We start from the raw sequence: 27,633 nt of genomic DNA, 5'->3' as shown, positions 1-27,633 counted from the left end.
GAAGTCCACAAGACTGAGATGCTGAAAGCCAAAGAACCAAAAGAGTATAGAGTCCAACAGTTTAAAACACGAAAGGAGCAGTGGCTAAACAAGCCACTCCATGGGCAGTACTTTAAGAACATTGAAGGGAAGGTTGACAGCAAGAAAATATGGGAGTGGCTCAGAAGGGGAACTCTAAAGAAGGAAACTGAAGGCCTGATTTTTGCTGCTCCAGGAGCAAGCATCATTACGGACAAATGCAATAAAGACACGAATCGAAAAGTCTTACAATGACCCAAAGTGCCGCTCTCTGCAAAGAGGGTGATGAAACTGTGGAGCACATCATCGGGTTGTTGTAAGAAAATAGCCCAAACTGACTATCTTGAACGCCAATAATAGGCTAGCAGTAATGGTGCACTGGAACCTTTTGCAAAAGCAATGGCCTGCCCTGTAGCAAGACCTGGTACGATACATGCCTGCAGAAGACCACAGAAAATGAAGAAGCAAAAATACTCTGGGACTTTAGAATACAAACAGACAGACACCTGACACACAACACCCCAGACATAACAGTGATAGAGAAAAAACATGTTTGGATCATAGATGTTGCTGTGCCAGTTGACAGCAGGGTAGAGGACAAAGAGCTGGAAAAGATCACAAAATACAAGGACCTACAAATTGAAGTTGAACGATTGTGGCAGAAAAGAACAACAGTAATCCCATTAGTAGTCGGTGCTCTAGGAGGAATCCCAAGAAATCTTGAAAAACATCTGGAAAGCCTAAACTTGGACAGAACATCAGTCCACATGCTGCAGAAAGCAGCACTTCTAGGAGCTGCACACATTCTACGCAAATACCTCTAATATCCTAGGTCCTTGGGAAGGACTCGATATTCAGAGATGAATTCCAGACACTTGTGCTGTGTTGTTATGTGTATAATAATAATAATAATAATAATAATAATAATAATAATAATAATAATAATAATAATAATAATAATAATAATAGATCCCTTCCTACAGCTGCTGGAAAGGGATCGGGACCCTCCCATTGGCCCAGTCCATCAGCTGCCAAAAACCAAGACTTTCTAGCCAATGGGCAATCCGGGGGCTTCATTTTTATCCCACCCAATCCTCCACGCAGCTCACGCTCGATCTGGTTCCCCTGTCTTTGTGCTAACCCGCTAACAACCCTGCGAGGTACAGTAGGCAGAGACCTAACAAATCCACCCTCCGTGCTTCATGTCTGGCAGGGATTTGAATCCGTGTATCCCTGGACCTGGTCTGAAACTCAAAACACCACACTGTCTCATGGTGGTCCTAGAATTGTGCTGGACCTGAAATGGATAATCTGGGTACTTCTGTGCTCCCTCCATTAGATAATGTTACTACTCAGAAAAAGAAGAAATCGGCTAAGTCTGAAGACAGTCAAGGAATTTGAACCCAGGTCTCAGTAGCCTTAGTCCAACATTAGCTCCTACTTTGGACTGGCTCTCAACCATGGGTAACTATTGACTTCATCTGTACCTACCTCTCTTCCCAATGGGGGTCCCAAATAGCTCACATTTTTCTCCCCTGCGGTGTTTTCCCAGAATTACAACCTTGCAATGTAGGCTAGGCAAAATGTGTGCCACGGGTCCAAGATCAGTCAGCAAGCTTCCGTGCCAGAGCGGAGATTCGAACCTGCGTCTGCCAGGTTTAATCTGACCCTAACCACTTGCCTAGCTGGGGGGGACCCCAAGGTGGGATGGGAAAGGACTATGGCAAATGATTGTTCATACTGAGAACGTGTGGGTTAAAAGAATCACAATATTTTCATCAAAATGAGCAAAGAAATGCTCCTTTGGCCTCATTTATTCGAGCGATGGGGCTGTCTGAGTTCATAATGCGGGGCTGCCCTGGAGTCCGAGCTTGCTTGCTAAATTGGCTTTTAAAATACACCTGAATCTCACTGGACCCACACTTCTCTGGGTGTCAGGGTGCACACCAAAATTATTTGTGTAGACCCACAGACAAATTCCAGAGGGCAAAGCCCATTTCCCAAGAGGGAAATAGCCTACACTGCAAGAGGCCCAGATGACGCCGGCTGTTGAGAGACGGTGGCTCCTTTTCACTCCTTGCCACAAGGTGGTGCTGGAAAATCCCATGACGGGGAATGCTTTCTGGGGACATCTCTGCAAGCTGCATTCAGACTGGACCCCCCACCCTAAAGTGCAAAAAAAGGACCATTTGCTTCTCCTCTGCAGGTCTGCTCTCCCACTGCACAACACTCCCCCCAAGGCCCCAGGTAAAGAGGATCTTGTCTCCTGTGCATCCAAGAGCTTAATTAAGGGCCGCAGTGTTGCGTACAAATGGGCCTTCTACTGACTCTACGAAAAGATTCCCATTTCACTTGAAGCACAGCTCTCTAGTTTTTGCGTGACCCACTGAAGCACTGAGGCAGCAATTCAGTGGGCCTTGATGGACTGTTTTGTCGCATTCAAACTTTAAATCTCATCCTGCGTTTCCCAAGCTCCACGTGACTGCCCTTCAATATTTTCATCACAACACCCCTGCAAGGTAGGTCAGGCCGACAGCGACCGGCCCGGGGACATGGACCAAGGCTGAAAATGTGCCATCGAGGCATCTCGTTCCACAATCTCCGAGAAAAATGGGCAAGTGGATCAGGGACGGACGACGAATTTGCACACGGCGAGAAACTTTGGCGTCTCTCGTGTCTGAGGATTTTGTCACAAGGGCTAGCGGCCTTTTTTTTTTTGAGGGGAAGTAAATGAAAGCGGAAGAGTTTGGGAGCCGCTAAGCTGCATTCTACGCCCTTGGGGAAGTCACAGTCTGATGAGTGTAGCCAAAGTTTGAAGGGATTACCCCCCCCCCCCCAGCAAGAAACCTGCTCTAATCTGAACCCCGGTGACTCAGTCATGCGACTGGTACGTCTGCAGGCACAAGGGACATTCCTCAGCAGTTGTCGCAAGTCTCTCTGGCGTGAGTCAGCCTGCGTGTGATTCGGGACCGGCTCGTCCAGTTTTCCAAGAGATCTGCCAGCTCTTCCTCTTGGCAGGGGCCAGTTTCAGGGTGCCTTAATCCGAGTCCAATCTTCTAGCTGGCACTGAATTTTGGGCAGAGCCATCTTTACACTACACTTCCTACTTGACTTGATCCGGCCTAGGTACTGGCAGCATGCCACCAAGACCACAGACTGGGCCCCACCGACTGGCGCTTTGAGCTCTTCCCACCACGCTTGCCGGGTGGGCCTTCGTTATTTCTTCACTTCCCATCCCTGGCTGGTTTGAAGCCAAAACTTCCACAGCAAAGTTGGCCTAAGCTCTGCAGATGAGTTCTGCACAGGACATCTGGTAGCTCAGATTTTAAAAATTAAGGGATCTTTGGGAACACAACTCAAAAGTGGTCTTTAGGAACCCAACTCTAGGAATCTTCCATCAGATCGAAGTCTTCAGACGCCCCATTTTGGAAGAAGGAAACAAGCCAGCCACGTTGATTTTTTTTTTACAATTTTATTTTATTAGGGTTTTTAAAAGGTATCTATTTCTCCAGCAGGTAAGTCACATTTGAGGATTGCGGGAGTTCAGTTATTGACAAAGGGAGGGAGGGACGGGGAGAAATCAGCTTTGCATTACGTCACTATAGCTCAAGTGTTTTTAATATTTAAATTGAATTTTAATAATATGCAAGCCAAGCTCAGCTTTAATGCAGGATATATTATATATAATATCTTCCTCACATTCATGTTAAGTTTGGTTTACATGGGAGGGGGAGAAGAGAGAAGAGGACGGTCACCCAGTAGGCATTCACCTGACCGAAACAAAAATGAAAATAGGACGCTCGCCCCCGTTGCCCCCCCCCTTCCAGCTCAATGCACGGGTTTTAACAGCAGCTTTCCTGATGTCACAGCCAGAAGGTGAAATTTGCCACCGAGAAACATGAAAGAAAGTTGCCTGCTCATTTGCTGCAGGCGCCTACGGTGCAGTCCGAGACATTTTTGCAGGGGTTGACCAAAAAAGCAGTCAAAATAAAAGGTATCCACAACTTCTAACACACACACACACACACACAACTGCAGGCACACATTCCGTTAGTGCAGCTGAAAAAAAAATACCAAAGCCTGCTCCTCCCTCTCTTGACCAGAAGAAAAATGGCACCTGAAAATTAAAAAACAAAACACTGGACAACTTTTGTTCAAAGGAGCTAGACCCAAATGCAAAACTTCAAAGCATCCGTGAAGAACTTTTAGTATATCCTACTTGGGAAGGGAAACTTGGCATCAAGCGCTACGTTTTCTCTTTGGGGAGTTTATTCGGCCGGGGGCCAAACGCCCAGCCCTCGCCCTGACGCATCCCGGGTCTGGGCCCATTCCACTAACCTTGGAGAAGGGAGCTGACTCACGGTGGAGGATTTATCCCGGTCAGCGCTTAGTGGAGTTGCGCAAAAAAACCCCCAAACCCCCTACTAATTCTGTACACCTAGGAACTAATTTGGTTTAGGGGTAGGGTGAGGCGGGGAACATGGTAGTGGCAGACATTTTCCTTGTTACGCAGCTGTTTGCCCACTCCACGCCAACCGGTACTGAGAGCAGAATCATATCTGGCCACGGCTTGCGTTTCTGGGTGAAGAGTCCTCCTAGGCCAGTGGTGGCGAACCTTTGGCACTGCAGATGTTATGGACTACAATTCCCATCAGACCCTACCAGCATGGCCAATTGCTGCAGGCGCCTACGGTGCAGTCCGAGACATTTTTGCAGGGGTTGACCAAAAAAGCAGTCAAAATAAAAGGACATGCTGGCAGGGGCTGATGGGAATTGTAGTCCATAACATCTGCAGTGCCAAAAGTTCGCCACCACGGTCCTAGGCTAACTGCAAAGTATAACTGGAGAAGAGATGGGGGGGGGGGGGTTCCCCTTCAAATATATGCCTATCTGTTGCTGCGACGTTCAGACCCTGCCGGGCGCCAGCCGTTAAGTGCAAAATCTCTGAAGGTGAACAACAGTTCTGGGCTGTACAGAAAGGAAACTAAATCTCACTTGAGGCTACAAGCTGAATGCACACTGGCAGCCGCAGGGTTAGTTGGGGACTGCACCTGCCCAGCCTCCAAGGTGGGGCTTAAAAAAAAGAGAGAAAAGAATACACCAACATGGTTGCATGAACAGTTCAGCCAGCAGCCACAGCACCACACAGCTGTCTTAGGAACTGGAAGCTCCTTAAACAGATGTTTAAAAGCTCTACGGGGCAAAAAAAAAAATACAAGAGGCCTCACAGAGACTGGGAAGTCCCCAGCCTTGCAAGCCAGACACTTCCACGAACGAGGGATAAGGGCCCCAGGCGTTGGGATATCGCCCGGCTGCAGGACCCAAAATCCAGAGTTTTTGGCCACTCCCTACCCGCACCCTTTTCTTCTGCAAATGGTTTTAAAGGCCTCGCAGGGAGCTCTTTCCATCCCAACAGACCTGACCCTGCCCAAGGCAAACAGAACTGGGAAAACTACTGCTGACGAGATCTGAGCCAGCCCAGAGTGCAGTGGCGAAGGGGACGGGGGGAGGGGGGGGTGCGCAACGCACCGGGTGCACAGATTCTGGTCACGTGGGAGGTGGAAAAATCCCCCCGCCTCCCTTCCGCTGCGCGCCCCCCCGTCCCCCCAACCGCGCACCCCCCCTTACTTTTAGGAATGGAACATCCCAGAGAAGAAGCCTGCCTGCGTTGCCTGGGCCTGGTGCCAGGCAACACCAGGCCCAGGCAACACAGGCAGGCTACTTCGGCATGCTCCTTTCCTAAAAGGAAGTGGAATGAAGTGCCGCGGGGGGGGGGGCGGGGCAGGGCAAAAAAGCCAGTGTGTGCACCGGGCGCACTCTGGCCTAGCTACGCCTCTGCCAGAGTGTACAAATGGGGACTCTCGGCTAGCCCCCCATCCCTGCCATAGCCAGCCAGAGGAAACGGCATTCAATCCAAGATCACCCGAAAACCAACACAAGCATTTGGAGAGATGACGTCAATTGAGCCTCAGCTGGACACAGATCTTGCGTCTTGGGTGAAGCCCTCGCAGCCCACGAGCCTCATCCGTCAGACGTTAGCAAGTCAAGATTTATTGAGCCTACAGGTGCACCGAGCATTGGAAAGTTAAGATCATCTGGTACATTCAGAAACGGGTTTTGAGTTCACAGCACTGAGCGTGCTCGCCGGGCGGGCCTTCGTTATTTCTTCGTTTCCCATCCCTGGCTGGTTTGAAGCCAAAACTTCCACGGCAAAGTTGGCCTAAGCTCTGCAGGCGTGTTCTGCCCGGGACATCTTCTCACGCGGTGCTTCAGGGATCCGCAGCTCGCTCCAGACCGGTGGGAAAATTTGGCGCCGGGGGTGTGTGTGTGTGTCGGCGGCTCGAAATTGCATCCATCGTCGTGGCGAACACATCCAACGTACTTTTCCTTTTCTAAAAAACCTGCTCCTACCCACTCTTTCCGCACAGATAATTTCTTCACAGGAAGTGTACAATGAGAGAGATGCCTTTATTGTTGTTGTTATTATTATACACATAGCTACAGTACCAAAACCACCTGTTCTCTATAGAACATGGCGCACGTGTGGCCAATCAAAACAGGGTTTACTGCTAGTTTAACAAAAAGGATCTGCAGGTAGAAATGCGAATTGGCAGGCAAAACCCCATTTCAGGTGATCTCTGGGGAACAAGGGATCCGAGCAGCCATCCCAGAGTTCTACCGCAGCCCGAGCAAACCCAGCAAAGTGCTTTTCCGTTCCAATCTAGGGGCGGGGGGGGGGGGGGGCCTCGCATAACCCCCGGCTCGCCTCTTTACTCGACCGCACAGCCCCCTCCCACCCCCCGGCTGCTTTGGAAACTTAAAAATAACAGCATAGGCCAATACTTACTATAAACTTGCACACTTACTATATAGAAATTATGTGCCCAGTAGAGCTTTAAAAAGATATATATATTCAAAGATAGATATATATATATATTCAAAAAGTAAACCTGCAGGTCTGACATGCCACGTCGGGTTATTTCTCGTTTTGACACTGTCGTCAAGATGGCAAATATTTAAACAAGGCAAGAAATAAAGGTCAAAGAAAAGCCCATTTCTATAACCACATAAACGGCTGATATTTCCTTTTTTTCCCTTTAATAGTACAAGTAAGGTCACTTTTAGCCTTGGAACGGATGCGCGTTCTGCCCGTGACGAGCTCGCTAGCCACTACGCGAAACCGGAAGTCCTCTGCTAAAGAATCTAAATTTGAAGAAAGCCTGGGGTGACAAAGGATCTACTTCAGTACGCCAGCTTTCGTTTTTATGGCAATTATCGACAATTTGTGTGGCCCCCCCCAGGAGGGAGAGCACGTTTCTCTGTCCCAGCGAGATGCTAAGGAGGGAGTGGCTTCCAAGCAGCACAGCAGGGTGGGGAGGGGGCCGGGAGAAGGGCCGAGGGGCTCTGCCGTTCAGATCATACGATTGCGTTTATGGGTGGGGGAGTCCGTAATGCCATCTCCGCACTGGGCTGAGGTACGCTTTCTAGTTCCACCATTGTCCAAGTGGAGCGCCATTTCTTCGGATATGAAAGTGTTCAAGTCAACATCATGGAGTCCGTTTCTCCTCCGGCTACCGTTGGAGCCGCTGCTCACGTGGGTGGGCGACCCTGGGGTGCTCGAGCGGACGCTGATGCTAGCCATTGCTCCGCTCAGACCTAGGAGACCAAGAGAACACCTGTTAGCCAAAAAAACAACAACACAAAAAAACCCCCAGCCCAGCGCAAGGCAGAAACAGAAAACCACACAGCAAGCAACACGGGACATGGTCCACCTCTTGGCTCTCACCAGTTGAGACCTGGGGGCACATGAGGACCACAAACTGAACAGGAGTCAGCAGTGTGATGCAGCAGCCAAGAAAGCCAATGCGATTCTAGGCTGTATCAACAGGAGTATAGTGTCTAGATCGAGGGATGTAATTGTACCTCTCTATTCTGCGTCGGTTAGACCTCACCCTGGAACATTGTGTACAGTTCTGGGCACCATAGTTCAAGAAGGATATTGACAAGCTGGAACGGGTCCAGAGGAGGGCAACCAAAATGGTAAAAGGTCTGGAATCAGGAAGCTGGGGATGTTTAGTCTGGAGAAGTGAAGGTTAAGAAGTGACATGATAGACCTGTTTAGATATTTGAAGGGATGCCATGTTGGTGAGTGAGCAAGCTTGTTTTCTGCCTCTCCAGAGACTAGGACCAGGAGTCATGGGTTCAAGGTGAAGGAAAAGAGATTCTACCTAAACATTAGGAAGAACTTCCTGACTGTCAGGGCTGTGGGACAGTGGAATGCACTACCTCGGTGGAGTCTTCTTCTTTGGAGGTTTTTAAAGAGAGGCTGGATGGCCACCCATCAGGAGTGCTTTGATGGTGTGTTCCTGCATTGTAGGGGGTTGGACTTGATGGCCTTTGGGGGTATCTTCCAACTCTATGATTCTAAGAGCACTCCATTCTCTTGGAGATGCATTCTGATCCACCAGATTCTGATCCACCAAACCCTTTTCTGCTCCCTACCTCTTTAAAAGCACCATTCAGGCAATTTCAGTGAGAAAAGTGGAGCAACTTGGACAGTTAAGTGAACGACCAGTGTCTGGCCAGTTCTGGCTGAAGCCTCCCAGGTCTTTTGAGCCTTTTGAGCAAGCCCCCCAACACCCGAGGTTCCTTCACCTGGAATGCCAGAAGCCGCGTGCCTATGAACTGGGACGGCTGGCCAATCTGAGTGGGGTTAGTGGTTCAGGGAGCCACGCGAGGCCTGGGCAGGAAGGACAGATGAGCTTCTCTTGTGTCAACTGGCGCAGAACAGACACTGAGTGTCACACGGTTCACGACGACTGCTGAAGTCGCAAAGCAACAAAGGCGGCTGCGTTGGGGCACGGAGAAACCCTGGCAGGTGAAAGGTGAGCAGCCCCTTTTATCTAGGAACATCCCCCCCCCCCCCAATTCACAGAGAGCAATTAAATCTGACCAGCAGAAGACTATTTATTTTATCTGTTAAACAATGAATCCAGGGATGCTCTAAATGGTCAGGTTTTTATGCACGGTCATAAACAAACGATCCTAATTTCTGTTCTGTACTTTATCCTGTATTTTAAATTGTGTAACATATGCCATTAAAGGCTGGCTCTCTCTCTCTCTCTCTCTCTCTCTCTCTCTCTCTCTCTCACTCACTCACTGAAAGCAAGCTGGATAGAGAAGGGAACTGAGAAGGAACCGACTGAGCCAAGACGGCTCCTGAGTCCACCTGAAGAGCTGCCCTTTGCACAAGCAAAGAGATGCCCCTGGCAGAGGGGAAGCCACCTGCCTCCACTGACAGACCCAGCTCGCTGGTGACCTCGCTCAGCCCACAGTAAGGCCAAAGTCTCCCCTGGGACCCAGTCCTTGCCCACTCGCCCCCAGCCCCAATAGCAGGGAGGCCCCACAATGCACTGTGCTTCCAGGTCAGGGCTACACTTACTGTGGGGAGTAAAAAGCAGCCCAGCTCCGTGTCCTGCGAGGAGCCAGACTGGTTTTTCCGTTGATGCTACTCAGTAGGAAAGAAGAAGAGGAGTTTGGATTTATACCCCCCCCCCTTCTCAAGGTAGCTTACAAGCTCCTTTCCTTTCTTCTCCCCGCAACAGACACCTTGTGAGGCAGGTGGGGCTGAGAGAGTTCTGAGAGAACTGGGACTGGCCCAAGGTCACCCAGCTGGCATGTGTTGGAGTGCAGAAACACATCTGGTTCACCAGATAAGCCTCCACAGCTCAAGTGGCAAAGCGGGAAATCTAACCTGGTTCTCCAGATTAGAATCCACCTGCTCTTAACCACTACACCACGCTGGCTCTCACGAGGCAACCCAAGCGGTCTAGCTGCAAAAGCCTGGCTGAAGCAGGAAGCAGTACAGTTTAGATTTATACCCCACTTTTCTCAACCGTATGGAGTCTCAAAGCAGCTTACGAACTCCTTTCCCTTCCTCTCCCCACAACAGACCCCCTTGTGAGGTACGTTGGGCTGAGACAGTTCAAAGAGAACTGTGACTGGCCCAAAGTTACCCAGCAGGCTTCATGTGCAGGAGTGGGGAAGCAAACCCGGTTCTCCAGATTAAAGTCCACCATTTCTAACCACTACACCACGCTGGCTCTCTGGAAGGGCTACGGTCAAAGGGAAGGCACATCGAGAGATATCAGGCTGTGGGAAAATGCAGTAAATCTGCAAAAATGAAAGCTTTTTTGATAAAACAGCATCTTTTGAAAAGAGCAAGATGCTTCTCACAAAGAAGTTTGATTTTCTCCACAAGTTTTGAAGTTTTAGTGTGTTTCTGCATTGTAAGGGGTTGGACTTGATGGCCCTTGGGTCTATGATTCTAAGTCTGCAATATGAAGATTCAGGAAGCGCCTAGAGCAGTGATGGCAAACCTATGGCACAGGTGCCAGAGGTGGCACTCAGAGCCCTCTCTGTGGGCACATGCAAACAGAGTGCCCCCCCCCCCCACATCTAGGCTGGCCTGGGCCGCTGGGCTCGATTATTAGCATTAAACCTAAGACCTAGTTTTGGGGAAGTAGTGTAGGTAACCCTGTTAAGTGCTGTTAAACCCCACTGATTTTCATGCGAAGAATAAAAGCGTGATCCTTTATCTGGGAGTAAGCTCGGTTGCTGGCAATGGGGCTTGCTTCTGAGTAAACCCTCCTAGGGTTGTGATTCACCCGTTGGAAGAGTTGCACGGTTACTTCAAAGCAAAGCCATCGACTACCACCAAGCTTACTCCTGAGTAACGCACACCTCAGAGCCAACCGTTTTTTCTTAAAAAAAACCCCTCAGTATTCAGGTTAAATTGCCGCTTTGGCACTTTGCAATAAATAAGTGGGTTTGGGGTTGCAATTTGGGCACTCGGTCTCGAAAAGGTTAGCCATCGCTGGCCTAGAGCACTGAATAAGGAGTTTGTAAGCCCCTTTGAGTCTCTTTACAGGAAAGGAAGGGGGGGGGGGTTATGAATCCAAACTCTGCTTCTGCTTTACTGTTTTAGCTGCAAGCCACCCTGAACAGTCTGGAGGGTTGGCACAAATATCTCCTTCGATAAATAAAACCAACAAGGCCTTCAGCTTGCTAGAGTGCAATACTGCAACCAGCCTTTTGGAAAGTGTTGTAGGACATGGAATTTGAGGGGGAAACAGCTTTGTTTTGTTTTGAGAGTCAAACTTCCAGAAGCTGGATGAAATCAGCACAAGGCGTCCATTCCCACCTCGCCAAAAAGGCATTCGAGGCCCCAGCCGAAGTCGAGTTGACCGCCGGCCAGCTGCGGATTCCAAATTTATGCAAGCTTAGCTAAGAAGAATCAGGCATCAGCCTGACAAATAGAGCATGCAGAAGAACTTCACCCCGTGCTTCGGAGCAAAACGCCAGCCGCCGCAAGCCGACCCTGCAAGCAGGAGCTGCTTGCTCTTCTTGCTACAGGCCCCAAACCACCTTCTCCTCCCGGGAGGAGATGGCAGAGGGCTGAAAAGCCTGGCGCCGAGTCCAAGCAGAGTTTGCCCTCGCGCAACCAGAACTAAAACGCTGCAGGCTGGAAAAGCTCCCTTTTGGCCCCGTGGGGGAGAAATTCTTAAGACAAAGTGCTGTCCCCTCTCCATTTTTGCGAGTCCTGAGAGGTCGCATTCCTAACAAGCAGACATTTTTCGAAGTAGACGGTTCAGGCGGCAGAGGAATGAGGCAGAATTTGGCCCATGAGAACCAACCTTCCCCCCCTCAATCTCCAGTGCTGAACACAGTCATACAAAGAGCACCACTGGATTAGAGCAGTGGCCCATCCAGCCCAGCATCCTGCCTCACGCAAGGGGCCAACCAGTTACTATGGAGAGCCAACAACAGGGGAAGGAGGATGAGGCCTTAGGATTACCTGTACTGCTTAGTAAACCCTGCTCAAAGGAGAGCCATAATGCTCGCCAGGTTTAATGTTATGCCTTCTGCCTTGTTACACGGCAGATTCAACAAGCAAGAAAAGTCCAATAGATTGTGCCTGTGTAAAGCTGGCTCAGTTGAATCTCTGGCCCACCAATAATGACGCTGTCCCAGACTAAAGGAAATCAGATCCAAGTATGGGAATCTCACTCCTGTACAATCACCTGATCTTCCTGATTTATTTAGATCATACTTGCTGAGCAATCCTAATGCTTCCTTCTGTATGACAGAGGCAGGCTTTCTGCTGGAAATTATTAAAAGCCAGTAGATTTCTCTCTACTCGACATTTTATTTCCTGTTTTGTGCATCTACATTTTCATCCGTTTTTTTACTACTGCTGTATTTATTTTATTGTTCTTTACGCCAATCAAGGATGGCTCAGGACAAGGCTGCCTCTTAGAATGGTGTTCAGAGTTTGACTGACACCCATCCTGGTAAAAAAAACCACACCTCAGTCCTGAAGTATAGACACACACAAGGAAGGAACGCGTCACGGCACAGACAAGTAGCAGCCACAGCGCTGCTGTGTCCACAGCGCTGCTCAGAAGGCTTCACCGGAACAATCAGACGCAAAGATACTTCGGAGCCGTCCAAGGGGCAAGCGAGAGACCCCGAAGACACAGACCGACCCCCACCCATCCCTCCGAAGCAAGGCAGGAGCGTTACCATGGAGCGCGATGGCTTCCCGGAAGGGCTGCAGGTCCGCCTCAACGGAAGAGCTCGTTTCTGCTGACGTCGCTCGGTTAGGGGATACTACAGTCAGTCTTGGAGGAGCGCGGGAGTTTCGCGGCGGAGGAGCCTTCCCGCACAGGAAGCTGATTAAGTCTTCTCGGCGAATAGTTCTTCTGCGTTTTTTAACCCAAGCCAACACGTCCTTATTGCGGCGCTGGTAGCCAATGTGGATCCCGACATCAAAGCTCCGCTGATGGGCATCCACGCTTTCTGCAAGAAGAGCAAAGGGGACCGGATTAGTGTGGGATCAGCGACACTCCGGGACGCGTGCCGCCCGGCTTCCAACAGCGGACGCGGCTTCCACGTGTGCGAACAGGGATGGCAAATGCCATTTCAAATTCAGCTGCATCCTCTTTAAGATCGGCTGAAGACCACCAACAGGAAGGAAGGCTGATAATTATTTTGGTCCGTTACACATTTTTGCCCTCCACTTGTCGATCAGCACCATGACCTCCTTACACAAAACTATCTTTGGAGTCAGAAAGTTAGCGCTTCTAAAAGTTAGAATGCTGTAACTTGAGAAGCACAGCAGAAAACATCACTCACACACACACACACACACACCCCTTCCGTTTTAACTTCTGGACGAAATTCTTCCCAAACCCAGGAAACATCTAACCCAAGTCAAGGCGGCCTCTCATTCTCATCCCAAGCCCAAGTCCTTGTGGCTAAAAATCTGTTCTCAGCCTCCCTCCACCAGTATCTGCCCACCCAAGGATGTGTTTGCATATAAGGCCACAAAGCTGAAACACACAATTGTTCAAAAAGAGAACTGATGAGGCATTATGGAGAAGAAGAGGAGGAGTTTGGATTTATACCCCACCTTTCTGTCCTATGAGGAGACTCAATGTGGCTTACAAGCTCCTTTCCTTTCCTCTCCCCACAACAGACACCTTAAAGTGAGGCAGGTGGGGCTCAGAGAGTTCACAAGAACGGTGACTAACCCAAAGTCACCCAGCAGGAATGTAGGAGTGCGGAAACACATCTGCTTCACCAGGTAAGCCTCTGCCACTCAAGTGGAGGAGTGGGGAATAAACGCTGGTTCTCCAGATAAGAATCCACCTGCTCTTAACCACTACACCACGCTGGAGGAGGAAGCCAAAAACATACTTGCCTGGCCAAGAAAGTCACGGCTTCACACTGCTCAGCAAAAAAAAAAAAAGGCGGGTTGCCAGGACATGCAGAAAGATAGGGTATCACATGGGGACAGCTGAGACAACGTGGGTCACAACCAATGGGATAGAAGACTTCTGATTGGAGCCCCAGATAACCCAGGAAATAAACATGTACAGTCAGGTATTACTGGGAGGAGGAGGGTGTCCTCAAGTGACGATCTTCACGAGTCACACGTGGCCCTGAAACCAGCTCTTGATATCAACAGGAGTCGTTCAACCCATGTCAGAGGCAGGGGTAAAACCCTTGAGCCACACATGGGCAAGTTATCACAGAAGCTCCGAGAGGGATGTTGTTTTTGAGGCCGAAAGTCACTGGGACTGAAGTATGCAGAGGCAAACATTTATGCAGAAAAACATTCAACTGTCCTTCCACACTTCGTTTTACAGTCTCAACTTAAACCAGCTGCCTTCTTGCCTTAGGCTCAAGGTGATAGCAACAGTATGAAACTTTTCCTTACTGAGTTCAAACTTCAAACATAGCACACAAAATGCACAGTACGCAGACATACAGAAAATAGAGAACCCAGAAACACCCAGAACACACAAGGCCAACCTTTTAAACCACAATGTAGGGCTGCTTTAATTAAACACAGTCCTTAATACAACTTGGCCTCTTACAGATGTTAAGTGAGGGGGCTCAGGGCATTTCCCTGGGGGGGTTGTTCCATTATTGTGGGGTCGGCCCCAAAACGGTCCTCCCTCCTGTGCCCGGCAACAAGCAACAACGGAGCAACTAGATTCAAGGACACAAAACCGTCAGCTGGTTCATAAGATTAAAAAGAAAAACGTGCGGTGGAAACGAAAGTTAAAAACTAATGCCTGTGCAAAACAAAGATTAAAAATACACCCCGGCTTGCATTTTACAGAAGTCAAAGAGAGGATGACAGACAAGGATGGAACGTGATCTGCCTAGCTGACGTGGGCCTCTTCTGCCACGCTGCCTGGCGCAGGACCACAAGACAACTGCAGCACCTACCTACAGGGATATATGAGCACCATATTTACCACAGACAGGTCTTCCGGGTCTCTTCCCTTCTGTTCCGAAGCAGAAAATGTTTCCCACTTGCGAGGCCTCAAACGCCTGGTGTATCACTCATCCCTGATCTCCAAGGGGCAGGGAGGCGTGTCCAGGTTTCCGAACAGGATTCAAAATAACGCTCTCTGTACCAAGGGCCTTTTGGCATGGCAGTTTAAGTTGCTAAGCATCTGTGGCTATTTTCATTCGCCACAGAAATTCAAAGCATGATGAGAATAAGCTGACGACTCGCTTCCACGGAGCTTTCGGCGCGTGCATGTGCCTTCAATGTAACTTCGGCGATGCCTTCTTTACCCCAGCGAAAGAGAAACACCCCAGCATCCACGACGGCCAGCTCTGCGGGACTTATTCTAACAAACCCCAAAACATGACCACCATCTAGAACACGGACAATACAGCCCGGAAACCACACAGCACCCCAGAGATTCCGGCCGTGAAAGCCTTCGACAATATAATGGCCACCATTTTTGATACTGAATGCAACTGGCTAAAGCAAGTAGTATTGGTCTTCTGTGACGTATACAAAGTGCCTTGGTGTGATAGCTTTTTATTAAGATGCACCAAATCCACAACATAGGCACAAAAGCTTCAGTGTTCTCCAGAACTCTTTCTCAATAAAAGTATTCTGGAGAACTTGGAAGATGGAATACTATGCTATGTTATTGGAATATTATGCTGTGTTATTGGAATACTACGCTATGTTATTGGAATACTACGCTATGTTATTGGAATACTATCCTATGTTATTGGAATACCATGCAACATTATTAGAATACTAGGCTATGTTATTGCAATACTGTCCTATGTTTTGGAATACTTCGCTATGTTATTGGAATACTATCCTATATTATTGGAATAGTGTGCTATATTATTGGAATACTATGCTATGTTATTGGAATATTATGCTGTGTTATTGGAATACTACATTACGTTATTGGAACACATGCTATGTTATTGGAATACATGCTATTGGAATATTATGCTGTGTTATTGGAATACTGTGCTACATTACTGGAATACTATGCAATGTTATTGGAATACTATCCTATGTTATTGGAATACTGTGCTACGTTATTGGAATACTGTCCTATGTTTTGGAATACTACGCTATGTTATTGGAATAGGGTGCTATGTTATTTATCACAGTCCTAACAAAAAGCTTTATAAGCCGAAATTGTCAAGACTTCTGTAACTTACCTAACATTTCAACCACTGAACATATGACACAAAAGGATCCTCACAGCGAGTCACACACTAAACGCCCAAACCGTGTAGGAAAGACATCCCAGAACGAGCTGGAATAAGTTTGGTAATTCAACCCCTGTTGGCTGCTGCAGACGCTGATATGACAACTTAATTTCTTTTTGCTAACAAACACGCATCAATTACCCCTGGAAAAGGCAGCCAGAGACAGCAATGTGGGCCAGACAGTTTCCCAGACCGGTGGTTATTTACCCAGGGGACAGGCATACAATGTTCCGTACTCCACTGGACAACGCAGAACGGTACAAGCTGGCAAAACACCTTGGCTGCATTTCGACAGAAATGACAACATGGGATACCTGGCTGGCCTCTGTGACTCTGAGCCCCATCCAAAGAGGGGGAAATCCCCTGCAGGAGCCAAGCACTAGCCAGACTGGCGGATTCACCCTTTCTGGGGCACTTACCTGATAGAAAGGTGATTTCCCCACTGCACACCTGCCGCCACACTCCCCCAGAGCTGGGAAGCGGCGCCAACTTCAGTGCCAGCGTTCCCGCATCCGTGCCACCTCCATCGGTGCAGCAAAAGTGGTCCGGGGGCATAGCTGGGGGAGGGGCCGACTTTAGTTGGCACCCTCCCAGCGGTTCACCACCATATGCTGGCGGTGTTCGGTTCAGAATTCAGCCACCAAAAACGGGGACTTAAGTCGGAACAACCCCATAGAGGTTGCTCAGTAGCAGGGAGGTTTTTGCACCTTTACAGCCTCCCCACGCCGCCAGGAAGCCCCTTTGGGGCAGGATGGCTGCAGCCTGGCACCCGGTTGGTGGATGGGGCTGCCCGTGATGGTGCCTCGTCCACAGCCCCAAGTTCCAGCAGCTGAAGGCTGGTTTTCCTTCATAGTCATGGCAGGAACCCTTCCACGGGAATTCACCAGGTTATGTGAAACATGGCTGCAACAGGTGCTGGCGGTCGCTTTATTGTTACAGGATTGCACTCCACTGAGGAATAGGTAGCAATTCAGAAAGGTTTGGTGATAGGCTAAGTTTACAAGCATTCTCTGTATTCCAGAGATGCTTCAAAGCAGACATGGTCTTAGCACAACCCTGCAGTAAAAGCTAACCGGCGGGGGGTGGGGGTGGGAGTTGGAAGACCCTAAAACTGCTGAGTATCTATGGGCTAGCTGTTTATAGGCAAGACCACCACCCAAACAAGCCCCAATGGCACATATTCAGAAGATAAGCAGATCTCAGATAAACTGCTCAGAAAGAGTCTTTCTCAACTCTTCTCCCATTGATTTCTTCTTTGCTACGGCACGCCTGCCCATGTCACGCCTGCCCAAGTCTCTGCGTTCAGCTTTCTTCGGCAGCCATTCACTGCTCCGACACAGGTGACGCCAAAGCTCCGGCTTCCTGTCACATGACCACAGCAAACCGAGACAACTTCCTTCCTGCCATTCCTTTGAGATGACATCTGGCCATAAATGCAGTCCTGGTTCGATTTCGAGGAATCAAATTGCAGGCATGCAAATGTTTGCTAATCAGCGGACTGGCAATGGGGCTATCTCAGAGCTTGAGGTGCCACCCAGACGTGGACTGCCTGTCCGGCTCCCCGGAAAAACAGATGCAGCAAAAGCAGCGGAAAGAAAAACTTTGTGAGATGCTACACTTGGGGGAGGGTCCCTGACATGTTACCGAGATCCACATGCAAAAGGCCTGCCGGGCCACGCTGCCTCCGGCTGCCAAAACCTGCCCACACTGAAATCCCAGCTGTCTGATGTGACAGAAAGCTGACTTCCAGAACAGACACCCTCAAGAGGTGCTCGACACCACATTCCAGCGTGAGGCCCAGCGACAAGGAGAGCTTGTGCTCTTCATCCCAAGCCAAGGAGTCACATGCCCTTGGCAAGCAGAGAGCCTGAAATCTGGCCTTCAACTTTGTTCCAGTTCTTGCCGGGCGCTTGCTAAACCTGGGGATCTTTTCGCATCACCGAGAAGTACGGCGCCCCTTGACTGCTAAAATCAGCTCGAGCAGGCAGGGCCTGCTGTCACAAAAAGCCCAGCAAGGAGACCATCTCTCTTGCGACATTTCTTAACAGGTGGCCAGATTTCAAAAAGCTTGGTTCAGCCATTCCTGGCTGTTCAGACTTTGGTTGCCCCCAGCTCATTTGCTTCCATTAAGGGACTGGTTAAGTCACAACTTAACTGGTGGACAGCAAGATCAAATGGAGAAGACAAGGGAGCAAGTAACGCATTTCCCCTCCTGTTTTGATTCCACAGACACTGTCTGGGCACACACTTCTGCTCACAACTAAGCCACACGTTTCACAACAGGCCCACTGGACAAGACTTATTGGACGTGCTAAGTTCCGGTGCCACCCTGGGGCCCACGGGTTCCAGAGAAGGGTAAGAGGCAAACTGACCCATGCAGACGCCCCATCTTAACCTGTTATTCAGTCCGGCCCTTGTAGCTTTTGGACAACAACCGCAAGGCAGCTGTGTAGCATCAAGATATATCTCATCTGGCTTCCTGGTCAAGTGCGAGACAGCAGGACAAAGCAAGAATCAGGCCCCGATTTTGATTTTAAGCCATGTTTAAATATTGGAAGGAATGTCATGTTGGTGAGGGAGCAAGCTTGTTTTCTGCTGCTCCAGAGACTAGGACCAGGAGTTAACTGATTCAAGGTGAAGGAAAAGAGATTCCACCTAAACATCAGGAAAAACGTCCTTACTGTCAGGGCTGTTCATAAGTGGAATACACGACCTCGGAGGGTGGTAGAGTCTCCTTCTTTGGACGTTTTTAAAGAGAGGCTGGATGGTCATCTGTCAGGAGTGTTTTGATTATGTGTTCCTGCATTGCAGGGGGTTGGACTTGATGGTCCTTGGGGTCTCTTCCGACTCTATGATTCTTATGATCTGCATCAGTGTGAAAACAGGACAACCCTATATCCCAAACTAACTTCGTCCCTTCCTTCAGCAAGTTTTTACCAGGGTGGTCATAACACTCTTTTACCAGGATGGTCAGGAATCCTTACAGAAGACCCCAGAGGCCTACCAGTATTAATGTCAAAGCAAGCAAGCCCACAGCCAAGGTAAGATTTAAATCAGAGAACTCAGACTCTCGGCCACTGGGCAACCTTTGTTCTTTTTCCTAAAGTTCACACTAGCCAAGCCAGTGAGATACAATCCTGGATCCCTGGAAAACGTCCAACTTTCTGACCCTACAGATGCTCGATAGGTGGTGCCGCCTAATCGGCCCCTTGAAATCTGACCGGGCTGTGAACCTTGGCACCCCCTAACGTCCAACTATCCACCTCTTCTAACCAGGGGATCAAGCTGCAGGTCATACGTTAGGTCAGGACCTTGACAGGACAGCAAAGTTAGTTTGCCGGTCATGTGCATGAGCCAACTCTCTCGGTCGTAATTTATACATGGATGAGCAAACTGCAGCCAGTTGGCTCCACTCGCTAAGCAAAATGGCAGGCGCACAAATCTGGAAAACATCCTTGACCCAAACCGTCGGCTGAGCTGGCAAAGCCCTGCCTTGTTGACTAACACCCGGCTTCCTCCTCTCCCGCATTCCATTCCAGCCACGGCACTCTGGAAGCCACCTCACCTAATTACACCGATTACTCCACAATATATTACTCACACGCCGGCAGGAAAGGTAAGCCCCCAACGTTATTAGAACCATAGAGCTGGAAGAGACCACAAGGGCCATCAAGTCCAACCCCCTGCCATGCCTAGCCTGCCACATCTGGCAACCTGCGGTGTAACCAAACCACCACTCGAGAGAAAACGTGTATGCTCAACTTGCCTTCGTAGGGATTTTTTTTCCTGGAGAAAAGGTGCTGCCCCAGAATACTCAGCCACAAGTAAGCAACGTGTCATTCTCCAATTTTCCACACCAAACACAGAGTGAGAAGAGAGCTCCAGGGAAATACACAACAGCAGCAGAGGAGGAGGAGGAGTTTGGATTTAAATCCCACATTTCTCTCCTGTAAGAAGACTCAAGGCGGCTTACAACTCCTTTCCCTTCTCCCCCACAACAAACACCCTGTGAGGTAGGTGGGCCTGAGAGAGTCCAGAGAGAACTGTGACTAGCCCAAGGTCACCCAGCAGGAATGTAGGAGTGCGGAAACACATCCGGTTCACCAGATAAGCCTCTGCCACTCAGGTGGAGGAGTGGGGAATAAAACCTGGTTCTCCAGATTAGAATCCATCTGCTCTTAACCACTACACCACATTGGCTCTCTGCTTGGCACACATGGAATCCAAAGCTCAACCTCCCATACTGCTGGTGAAAAGCGGTCAATAATCAGCAATGGGGAAGAGACCAGAGAGCGGCTACCAGTCATCACTGACTGGTACTGTACTGAGCATGGCTCTGGATGAGGCAGAATAAAATCTCAGAGGTGCCCGACTGGATCAAGACAGCGGGCCATCTAAGCCCCTTCCGCTCATGCAGAATAACGCATGTTCAGTCCACTTTCACAACTGTTTGCAAGTGGATTTTGCTATTCCGCACAGTCAAATCCAGCTGCAAAGTGCATTGAAAGTGCATTATTCTGAGTGTGCGGAAGGGACCTAGATCCAGCATCCTCTTTCACAAAGGGGCTGACCGGGAAATGGCAGATCTGGGGCCGCTCCCCCAGGACTGCCATTTGGACGTACAGGACAAGGAGACATCACACACACCCCGCCCCATCCCATCTTGGGAAGTAGCCACTGAGGGGTATGTCTTCAGCTTTGGAAACTATTTTATCAAGCACCATCTTTACCTTGTCCTGCAAAGGTACCTTTATTTTGTCTTGCAAATGGTCATTCCAGCGGCTGACTGAACAAGTCATGTTGAAGATAAACTCCCTCCCCACTGCCACACCCCATATCACTGAAACAAACAGCAGCGTGCCCACAACAAGCCAAAGGGCCCGCTGAAGGCCAATGGGGCAACCACCGCACTGCAGATTCAACAGAAGCATCCAGACTTATGTCCCTGCACTGAGAATAAAGTGCCCTATCTCTTCCCCACTGCTAGAAATAACCAGAGGCTTTGCCGTTTACATTCTGGGCGCGAAATGGTTTGCGATTCATCGGGTGCCTCCACAAAACCTTTGAGTGATTGGAAGCCAATGTAAATAGCACCACTCGGCCACCCCGCACAACCCTCTCCAAATCTGCCACGACCAAGTGAAAGCTTCAAGGCCTAAACAAATGACCTGCTCTCTAAGAAACCCTAGGAAACCCAAGGACCCTGCTGCTCTCCGAAGACACGGAAACACATCGTACAGGACCCGCCAATGCCTTGAAGTAAAGACAGTCAACGCTGCTTTAACGCCCCTTCTACACATGCAGAATAATGCATTGGTTTGCAAGTGGATTTTGCTACTCCACACAGCTTCAAAGTGGATTGAAAGTGGATTGAAAGTGCATGATTCTGCATGTGAGCCACGCTGATAAAACTGCATCCTGGAGGCACAGAAGGAAACCTACTCATCACATTTCCCCAAATCCTGATATCAGCCTATTAAAGCTGTTGGTCGCTTCCATAAGGCAGGAAGTCACAAGTGGTGGGGAAAGAGCTCTGTCATCCTACACCCAGTTACACACTGTAGGTAAACATGAAAACAAACCGGTCCCTTCAGCAAAGGTGCCATGTAATATTCCTGAACTGTGCTGCTTTCTCAGGTGGATCTAACCTGCCTCGTGGAAGGAAACCGTGGCCCAAGAGAGTGGCATACAAGGGACTTTACCCCCCAATGACTTTCAACTTTATCGGGCCCCAGAACTCCCTTTTCATTTTGCATTAAATTCTCACTGTTGCACATTTTCACCCAGACTTCCAGGGGCAGCAAACATGATCTCTCTCTCCCCCACAACCATCCTGTGAGGTGGGATAGGCCAAGAGGGGACGGCTTGGAAGAAGTGAGTCAGAAAGCTTTAGGAAGAAGAGCGGGGTTTCGAACCCAGACCCAAGTGCAAGGCTCTAGCAGGTATACCATATGGGCTGCTCCTGCCCTTCTTTCCCCTTCCCTGTCCTCCAGAACATACTAGTGCCAAACCACTACCCAACTGCATATTCACATGTCCCCAGGTCAACACCTGATGTTCTAGATCAGTGGTTCCCAACCTGGGGTACATGTCAGAGTGTTTGGAGGTATAAAAAATACATAATGGGTTTGCTAATATGGGGGTAGAGTTTTAGGGAAATGGGTTGCCAAGGGGCATGCAATTGAAAACAGGTCGAGAACCACGATTCTGGATCCTCAGTAGAGAACCAGAGTTGTCCCGCTACAACTACACACCCAACCCACCTGCCCAATGAACCACCAGCAACTGCTTCAATAATCACAATCGCACATAGGACTGTTCAGAAACCCTCACAGACACCAGGCTTTCTCCATCGGCCGACCACAAAGCTGTCACAAAACACACACCATGGGGCATGGGGATCTAGTCAATTGCGATCCCATCTCGCCGCACCTTTTGTGAGCCAGTGGAGAGCGAGGCTCGACAGAGAAGAGGGAGAAAGAAACACGTGGGGGAAAAAAACAGCACAAAGATTCCTTCCCCCCCTCCAACGATATGAATACAGAACAAGAGAAGGCACATCATGCATTTGTTTGCATGCTTCAATGCAATGGGGGAGTGCACAAAACAAGGAAGCAACCCCCCCACAACCCCCAGCGAGGAAGGCTCCTTGCCCTTCCTCGCCACCCCCCCTCCCCCGCTCACCTTTGTAGAGGTTTGTGACCGCCGTGGCTGCGTTCTGGAAGGGGACCCAGAGAGACAGGCCTGGCTGCTGGCAGACTCGGTCTGTGTGGTGGGGGGACAGGAGGGGAAAAAAGGAGAACACAAATAAGTCCAGGCACAAACCCTGCAAATACATATATGCATGCACACACACACACATATATACCTCCCTCAGCCATGATGGGCTTCGCCATTTTGTTCTGGAGGAGGAAATGGGAGATCTGATTGGGGGGGGGGGGAGAAGCTGCAACAGACCCCCCCCCCCAACTCTGAGCAATTTGGGGGGCAAAGGGGGAGAATCGACTGGAGACTGGGGCAAGGGGAGGCATTTATTTCCCATATACTGCCTGGATTAGGGGCTAAAAACAAAAGCCGGCCAGAGAGAAAAGCCCTTTAAAAGGGTGAACAGAGGGAATCAGTCTCTGCTTCCAGGGAATCAATCTCTGTTTCGCGTCTCCGCCCGCCTGCTCCCCCCCCCCCCCGCTCTCGCCATTTTGTCGACGGGAAGGGAGGGGCCGATCTCAACCGGGGCGCCACCTCCTCTCCGGCGGGGGCTTCACACGAGCGCGCTACCCACCCCCTGCTTCGACCCCGGTTCCTGTGTTTGAGGGGGGGCGGCAGGGAGAGGAAGGGAAAGGGGCGGCGGAGGAAGCCGATTCTGCCTCACGCCATTTTGTGCCTCGCCCAGGCCTCCGCCTGAAGAAGGCCGCGCCGGGAGACAGGCCGCAGCTCACCCGCATCGGGCCCGGCACGTATGAACACCTGACACGCGTCGACGCAGATCGATTCCCATTCGCACAGACACAAAGGGACGCTCCCCGGGCCGACTCCACCAGCCCAACCTCGCTCGAGAAGCCGGGTGGGTGGGGGGCCCTTCACACAACCTCGGCGCCGACACGTGTACGTGCCTCGACACCCGCCGCACATAAACAGCCATACAGAGACGCGTGCACGTTTTCTGCGTCTGAATCAGGGCCGGCGGGGATGAAGGCCCACATGCACGTCTGTATAGGCACACGAGTGTGATCTCTATACACGCCTTTTTGCATGTCGCATAGGAACACCTGCATGACATGCCAAGATGGGCTTACATGCGATACATAACGCACAGAAACACGTGTCTATATACACAACACCACGTATGGATGCGTGTGCATAATATAGACATATAATGTACAGAGATGCGTGCATATATACAAACCCGTGCTGCAGACCTATGTGCATATACAAAAACACATAATGTACATCCTATGCAGACACATGATATACAAATACGCGTGTACAACATGTACAAACACATAATGTACAGATACCTGCAAATATATAAACACACAACATACAATTGTGTTTGTACATTATATGCAGACACACAGCACACAAATACTCGTATATATGGGATACAGACACATCATGCAGAGATGCGTGTATATCCAATGCAGATATATAATGCACAAATACTCCTGAACATCATATGCAGTCACACATAACGAATACGCGTGTATATTATATAGAGATACATCACGTGCAGAGATGCGCGCCTATCTACAAACACATCATGGAAAAAGACGCGTTTGTCATGTTCAGACACACAATGTACAAAGATGCGTGTATGTCAAGTACAGACACATCATATACCAAGGTGCGTATATATGTTAGATAAACACACCCCGTGTCCGAAGATGCGACTCCCCTCCAGACTCGCCCCCAAGTGACCGAGCCCCGCGCCCGCTCGCACGCGTCTACCCCGCAACGTGTGAATGCCCCGGGAGACGCACCCTTGTAGAGCTGGGCCACGGCGGTGGCGGAGTTCTGGAAGAGGTGCCAGAGCTTCTGCTGCTTGTGCTCGGGCTGCGGCGGGGAGGCGGCGGCGGCGGCGGCCTGGTCGTCGTCCTGCAGTTCGGGCGGGAGGGCCCCGACGCCGCCAATGCCGCCCCCGTCATCGTCGCGCTCGGCCTCGGCCAGGCACTGCCGCTCCCACTTGCTGAACCAGTGCTCGGGCCCGTGCAGTTCCTGGATCTCGGCCTCGCCCTCCTCCTGCGCCGCCTGGTCCTCCATGGCCGCTTCGCCCGCTCGGCTACCTCCGCCCCGCTGCCGCCGCCGCCGCCGGCAGCAGCAGCACCACCAGCGCCCCGGGTAGCCCGGGCCTCATCCCCGGCCGCCGGCACCGGAGCGTCCGACCCGACCGTCGCCTCCCGCCGTACTGAGCCCCAGACGCCGCCCCGAGCGCACCAAATGGCCGCCACCCAACCTGCTGTGCGGGGAACCCGCCTCCTTCCGCCGCGACGCAGCCACTAGGCGGCGCCTCCTTAGGAGCCCGAGCCCTTCTATTGGCCGCCTGACACGCCCGTCAATGTCATAATGGGGGCCGTGCCTTAGACGGGACTCTCTCTCTTTTTTGAGCAAGGTTGATTACGCCAGCAAGCGGGGAAGCGTGAGGTGGACGCTGCGCGCATGCGTATGGACGGGCGGAGAACTAAGAACGATGGACCGCGCGCATGCGTAGTTTCTCTTCCTCAGACCAAACTGTCTGGTTAGAGTTGGGAGACTGGTTTGTACCCCCACACCCCACCCCGTTGATAGAGGAAAATGTCGGGGGCTGTACATGGCCAGCCACTGGGTGCGGATCGTGCCTTGCAGAATAATAACTATTTGATGGCAGATGCATGGTTTGTTTTCAGGAATGCTGCAGATACATTTGAATAAAAGACTGGAAATGAGAAAAAGTGGATGATCCCCCCACCCTTCCTGGCAATACCGACATAAATTATGGCTTCTAAATAATAATGCCTAGATAAATAATGACTTCTATCCCCAGTCATGCTGAAGCACACCCTGAGCAGGAGTTAAATCCTGCTGTGTATTTGCCATAGTATTTTCTATTATTACCGTATGGGAGTGAAAGTTGGATAACGATGAATGCCAAAAGGGAGAAAGTAAATTCCTTTGAAATTGAGTGTTGGAACTAGTTTTATGGATCTCGTGGACTGCCATAAAGATGCATAAGTGGCCTCCAGATCTAAGCCAGCCTGAACTGTCGCTATAGTCTAAAATGACTGAACCAAAGCTGTTATACTTTGGTCACATTATGAGAAAACTGGAAAAGACAATATTGGTAGGAAAAATCAAAGGTAGCAGGAAAAAAAGACAATCCAACATGGAGATGGATGGACAGTCCAAAGAGCCAGGGCCCTCAGTTTGCAAGACTTGACCAAAGTGGTTGATAAAACGGGGTTTTGGAGGATGCTGATTTGTAGGGTCTCCAATGAGTTGGAGGCAACTTGGTGGCACTTCATACACACACATGCTAACCCATGGCCTGGTTTTGGGCAGCAGGTGACGCCCTTTTGGACAGTCTCTGGCTTCAAGGGGTTGCAGCCTGGTTGTGGATACCTTGAATGAGTTGCAGTGATTTCTGTGAGGTTTGCTCCCAAGTAAGTGGTCCAACCAAGGACTGCAGTCATTGCTACTTGGGTCTGGGGGTTTGTTCTTCATCTAATGTGTTGTTGTACATAGAGTGTCATGGATAGACTAGGATCTAGGTAGGAGATGCCGGTTCGAATAACCACTGTGCCATCTAAGGTTGCTGGGTGATCTAGGGACAGTCTAACACTCTCAGCCTAACCTCACAGGGTTGTTGTGAAGGTAAACCGGAGGAGAGGAAAATAATGTAAGCAACTTTGGGTCCCCAGTGGGGAGAGAAGTGGGGGATAAATGGAGTAAGTAAATAACTAAATTCTATGGTATTACCACTCTGCAGTGTGTGGCTGCCATTCTAAACACTAACACTAGAATGGCACAACACAAGGTGTGATGTCAGCAGTATTGTGAGAAAAGAAATCCCACCACATTTAGCAAAGTTAGGCAGTCCGACATTATACTTGTATGTTCAAAAATGGTTGGGGGGCATAAGAATGGCTAGAATTGCAGCTTCGCTACACTTGATCTCCAGAAAGATGGAATAATTGTTGAAGCAGCGGATTTACTCGGAGTAGACCACCTTGCAGGACGCAACGTAGACAAGAACTGACAGACACACAGTCACCAGTGCAGTTCTATTTACGGCACCTGCTAGAAGGAGGGTCCAGCTGTCATTTAGATTTTGCTCATCTAAACACATGTTCTGACAATAATTTCTCAGAATACTCACATCAGATAGTAATGAAGTTAACTCAGTCTGATATAAATGTTGACCTGAAATTGGAACTAACTTGGAACGAACACTTCACTTCCATGTAAAAACAATCAGGATCCAAGCTCAGCTTTATTTAATACTTTATTTAATATTATATTACATTAATACTGTAATACATTATATTATATTTAATATTGCACTTGGTTGTAATTAAGCAGTGACTCCCAACGGTTTCTTCCATTTGTATTATTGGGAAGCATATATCTGCCTGCAATTATGCCTGAAATGCAGCACACAGAAACAGGATGATCCAGTTCAGTGGGAAGATTGGCTAACTGTTCTGGTGGGACAATATCCCTGGCAGGAACCTATATGTTTAATAGTTCTCTTTTGTTGCTGTCTCCCACTGGCTAGAGAGATGAAACCAGTCCGAATAAGTGCTGAAACCATTTTGGTGGAGAGAAAACATGAAACAGGATTGAGTCCACCTTCACATCAGCCTGATGCCAACCCAAAAGTAGCTAGGAATCAGATGATTTTGGATTAGTTTCTTTTCACGGAGCATCACAGTTGGGTGCTGTGCCAGAAAAGAAAAACAAACATTCTAAGGTCCATGCAGCGCCATAATTTTGAGTAATAAATTGCAGCCATGATGCTAAATTTACTGTTGC

The 27,633-nt window shown here is 49.7% G+C and overlaps 1 protein-coding gene and 1 long non-coding RNA gene across 3 annotated transcripts; both read right to left on the bottom strand.

Moving 5' to 3' along the window:
- Positions 1–3,474: 3,474 nt before the first annotated feature.
- On the bottom strand, positions 3,475–5,624 carry LOC125432108. Its single transcript, XR_007244402.1, has 2 exons — positions 4,848–5,624; positions 3,475–4,633 (listed from the first exon to the last, which is right to left on the bottom strand). It is a non-coding gene; the product is annotated as an uncharacterized LOC125432108 (long non-coding RNA).
- Positions 5,625–6,467: 843 nt separating this feature from the next.
- LG04H16orf72 (linkage group 04 C16orf72 homolog) lies at positions 6,468–25,070 on the bottom strand. 2 transcript variants are annotated; one of them, XM_048494750.1, is made up of 4 exons: positions 24,606–25,070; positions 22,813–22,893; positions 12,604–12,879; positions 6,468–7,674 (listed from the first exon to the last, which is right to left on the bottom strand). In XM_048494750.1, the coding sequence occupies exons 1-4, from the start codon at positions 24,883–24,885 to the stop codon at positions 7,430–7,432; spliced, it is 882 nt and encodes a 293-aa protein (XP_048350707.1). In that variant the 5' UTR covers positions 24,886–25,070; the 3' UTR covers positions 6,468–7,429. The 2 variants fall into 2 exon arrangements, with proteins under 2 accessions (XP_048350707.1, XP_048350708.1); XM_048494751.1 differs by lacking the exon at positions 24,606–25,070 and adding an exon at positions 22,997–23,318.
- Between the last annotated feature and the right edge of the window lie 2,563 nt (positions 25,071–27,633).

This window comes from Sphaerodactylus townsendi, linkage group LG04, assembly GCF_021028975.2.
Source record: "Sphaerodactylus townsendi isolate TG3544 linkage group LG04, MPM_Stown_v2.3, whole genome shotgun sequence".
NCBI classification, from domain to species: domain Eukaryota; kingdom Metazoa; phylum Chordata; class Lepidosauria; order Squamata; family Sphaerodactylidae; genus Sphaerodactylus; species Sphaerodactylus townsendi.
Note: the sequence above shows the minus strand (reverse complement) of the source record. Positions and strands in the feature narration are given on the sequence as shown.

Excerpts from the sequence above, each read along its gene's own strand:
- LG04H16orf72 (XM_048494750.1), bottom strand. The coding sequence starts at position 24,885 with ATGGAGGACCAGGCGGCGCAGGAGGAGGGCGAGGCCGAGATCCAGGAA. Across the intron at positions 22,894-24,605 it reads CGTGGCCCAGCTCTACAAGG|ACCGAGTCTGCCAGCAGCCA; the intron begins GTGCGTCTCCCG and ends CCCACCACACAG. Across the intron at positions 7,675-12,603 it reads GGAAGCCATCGCGCTCCATG|GTCTGAGCGGAGCAATGGCT; the intron begins GTAACGCTCCTG and ends TTGGTCTCCTAG.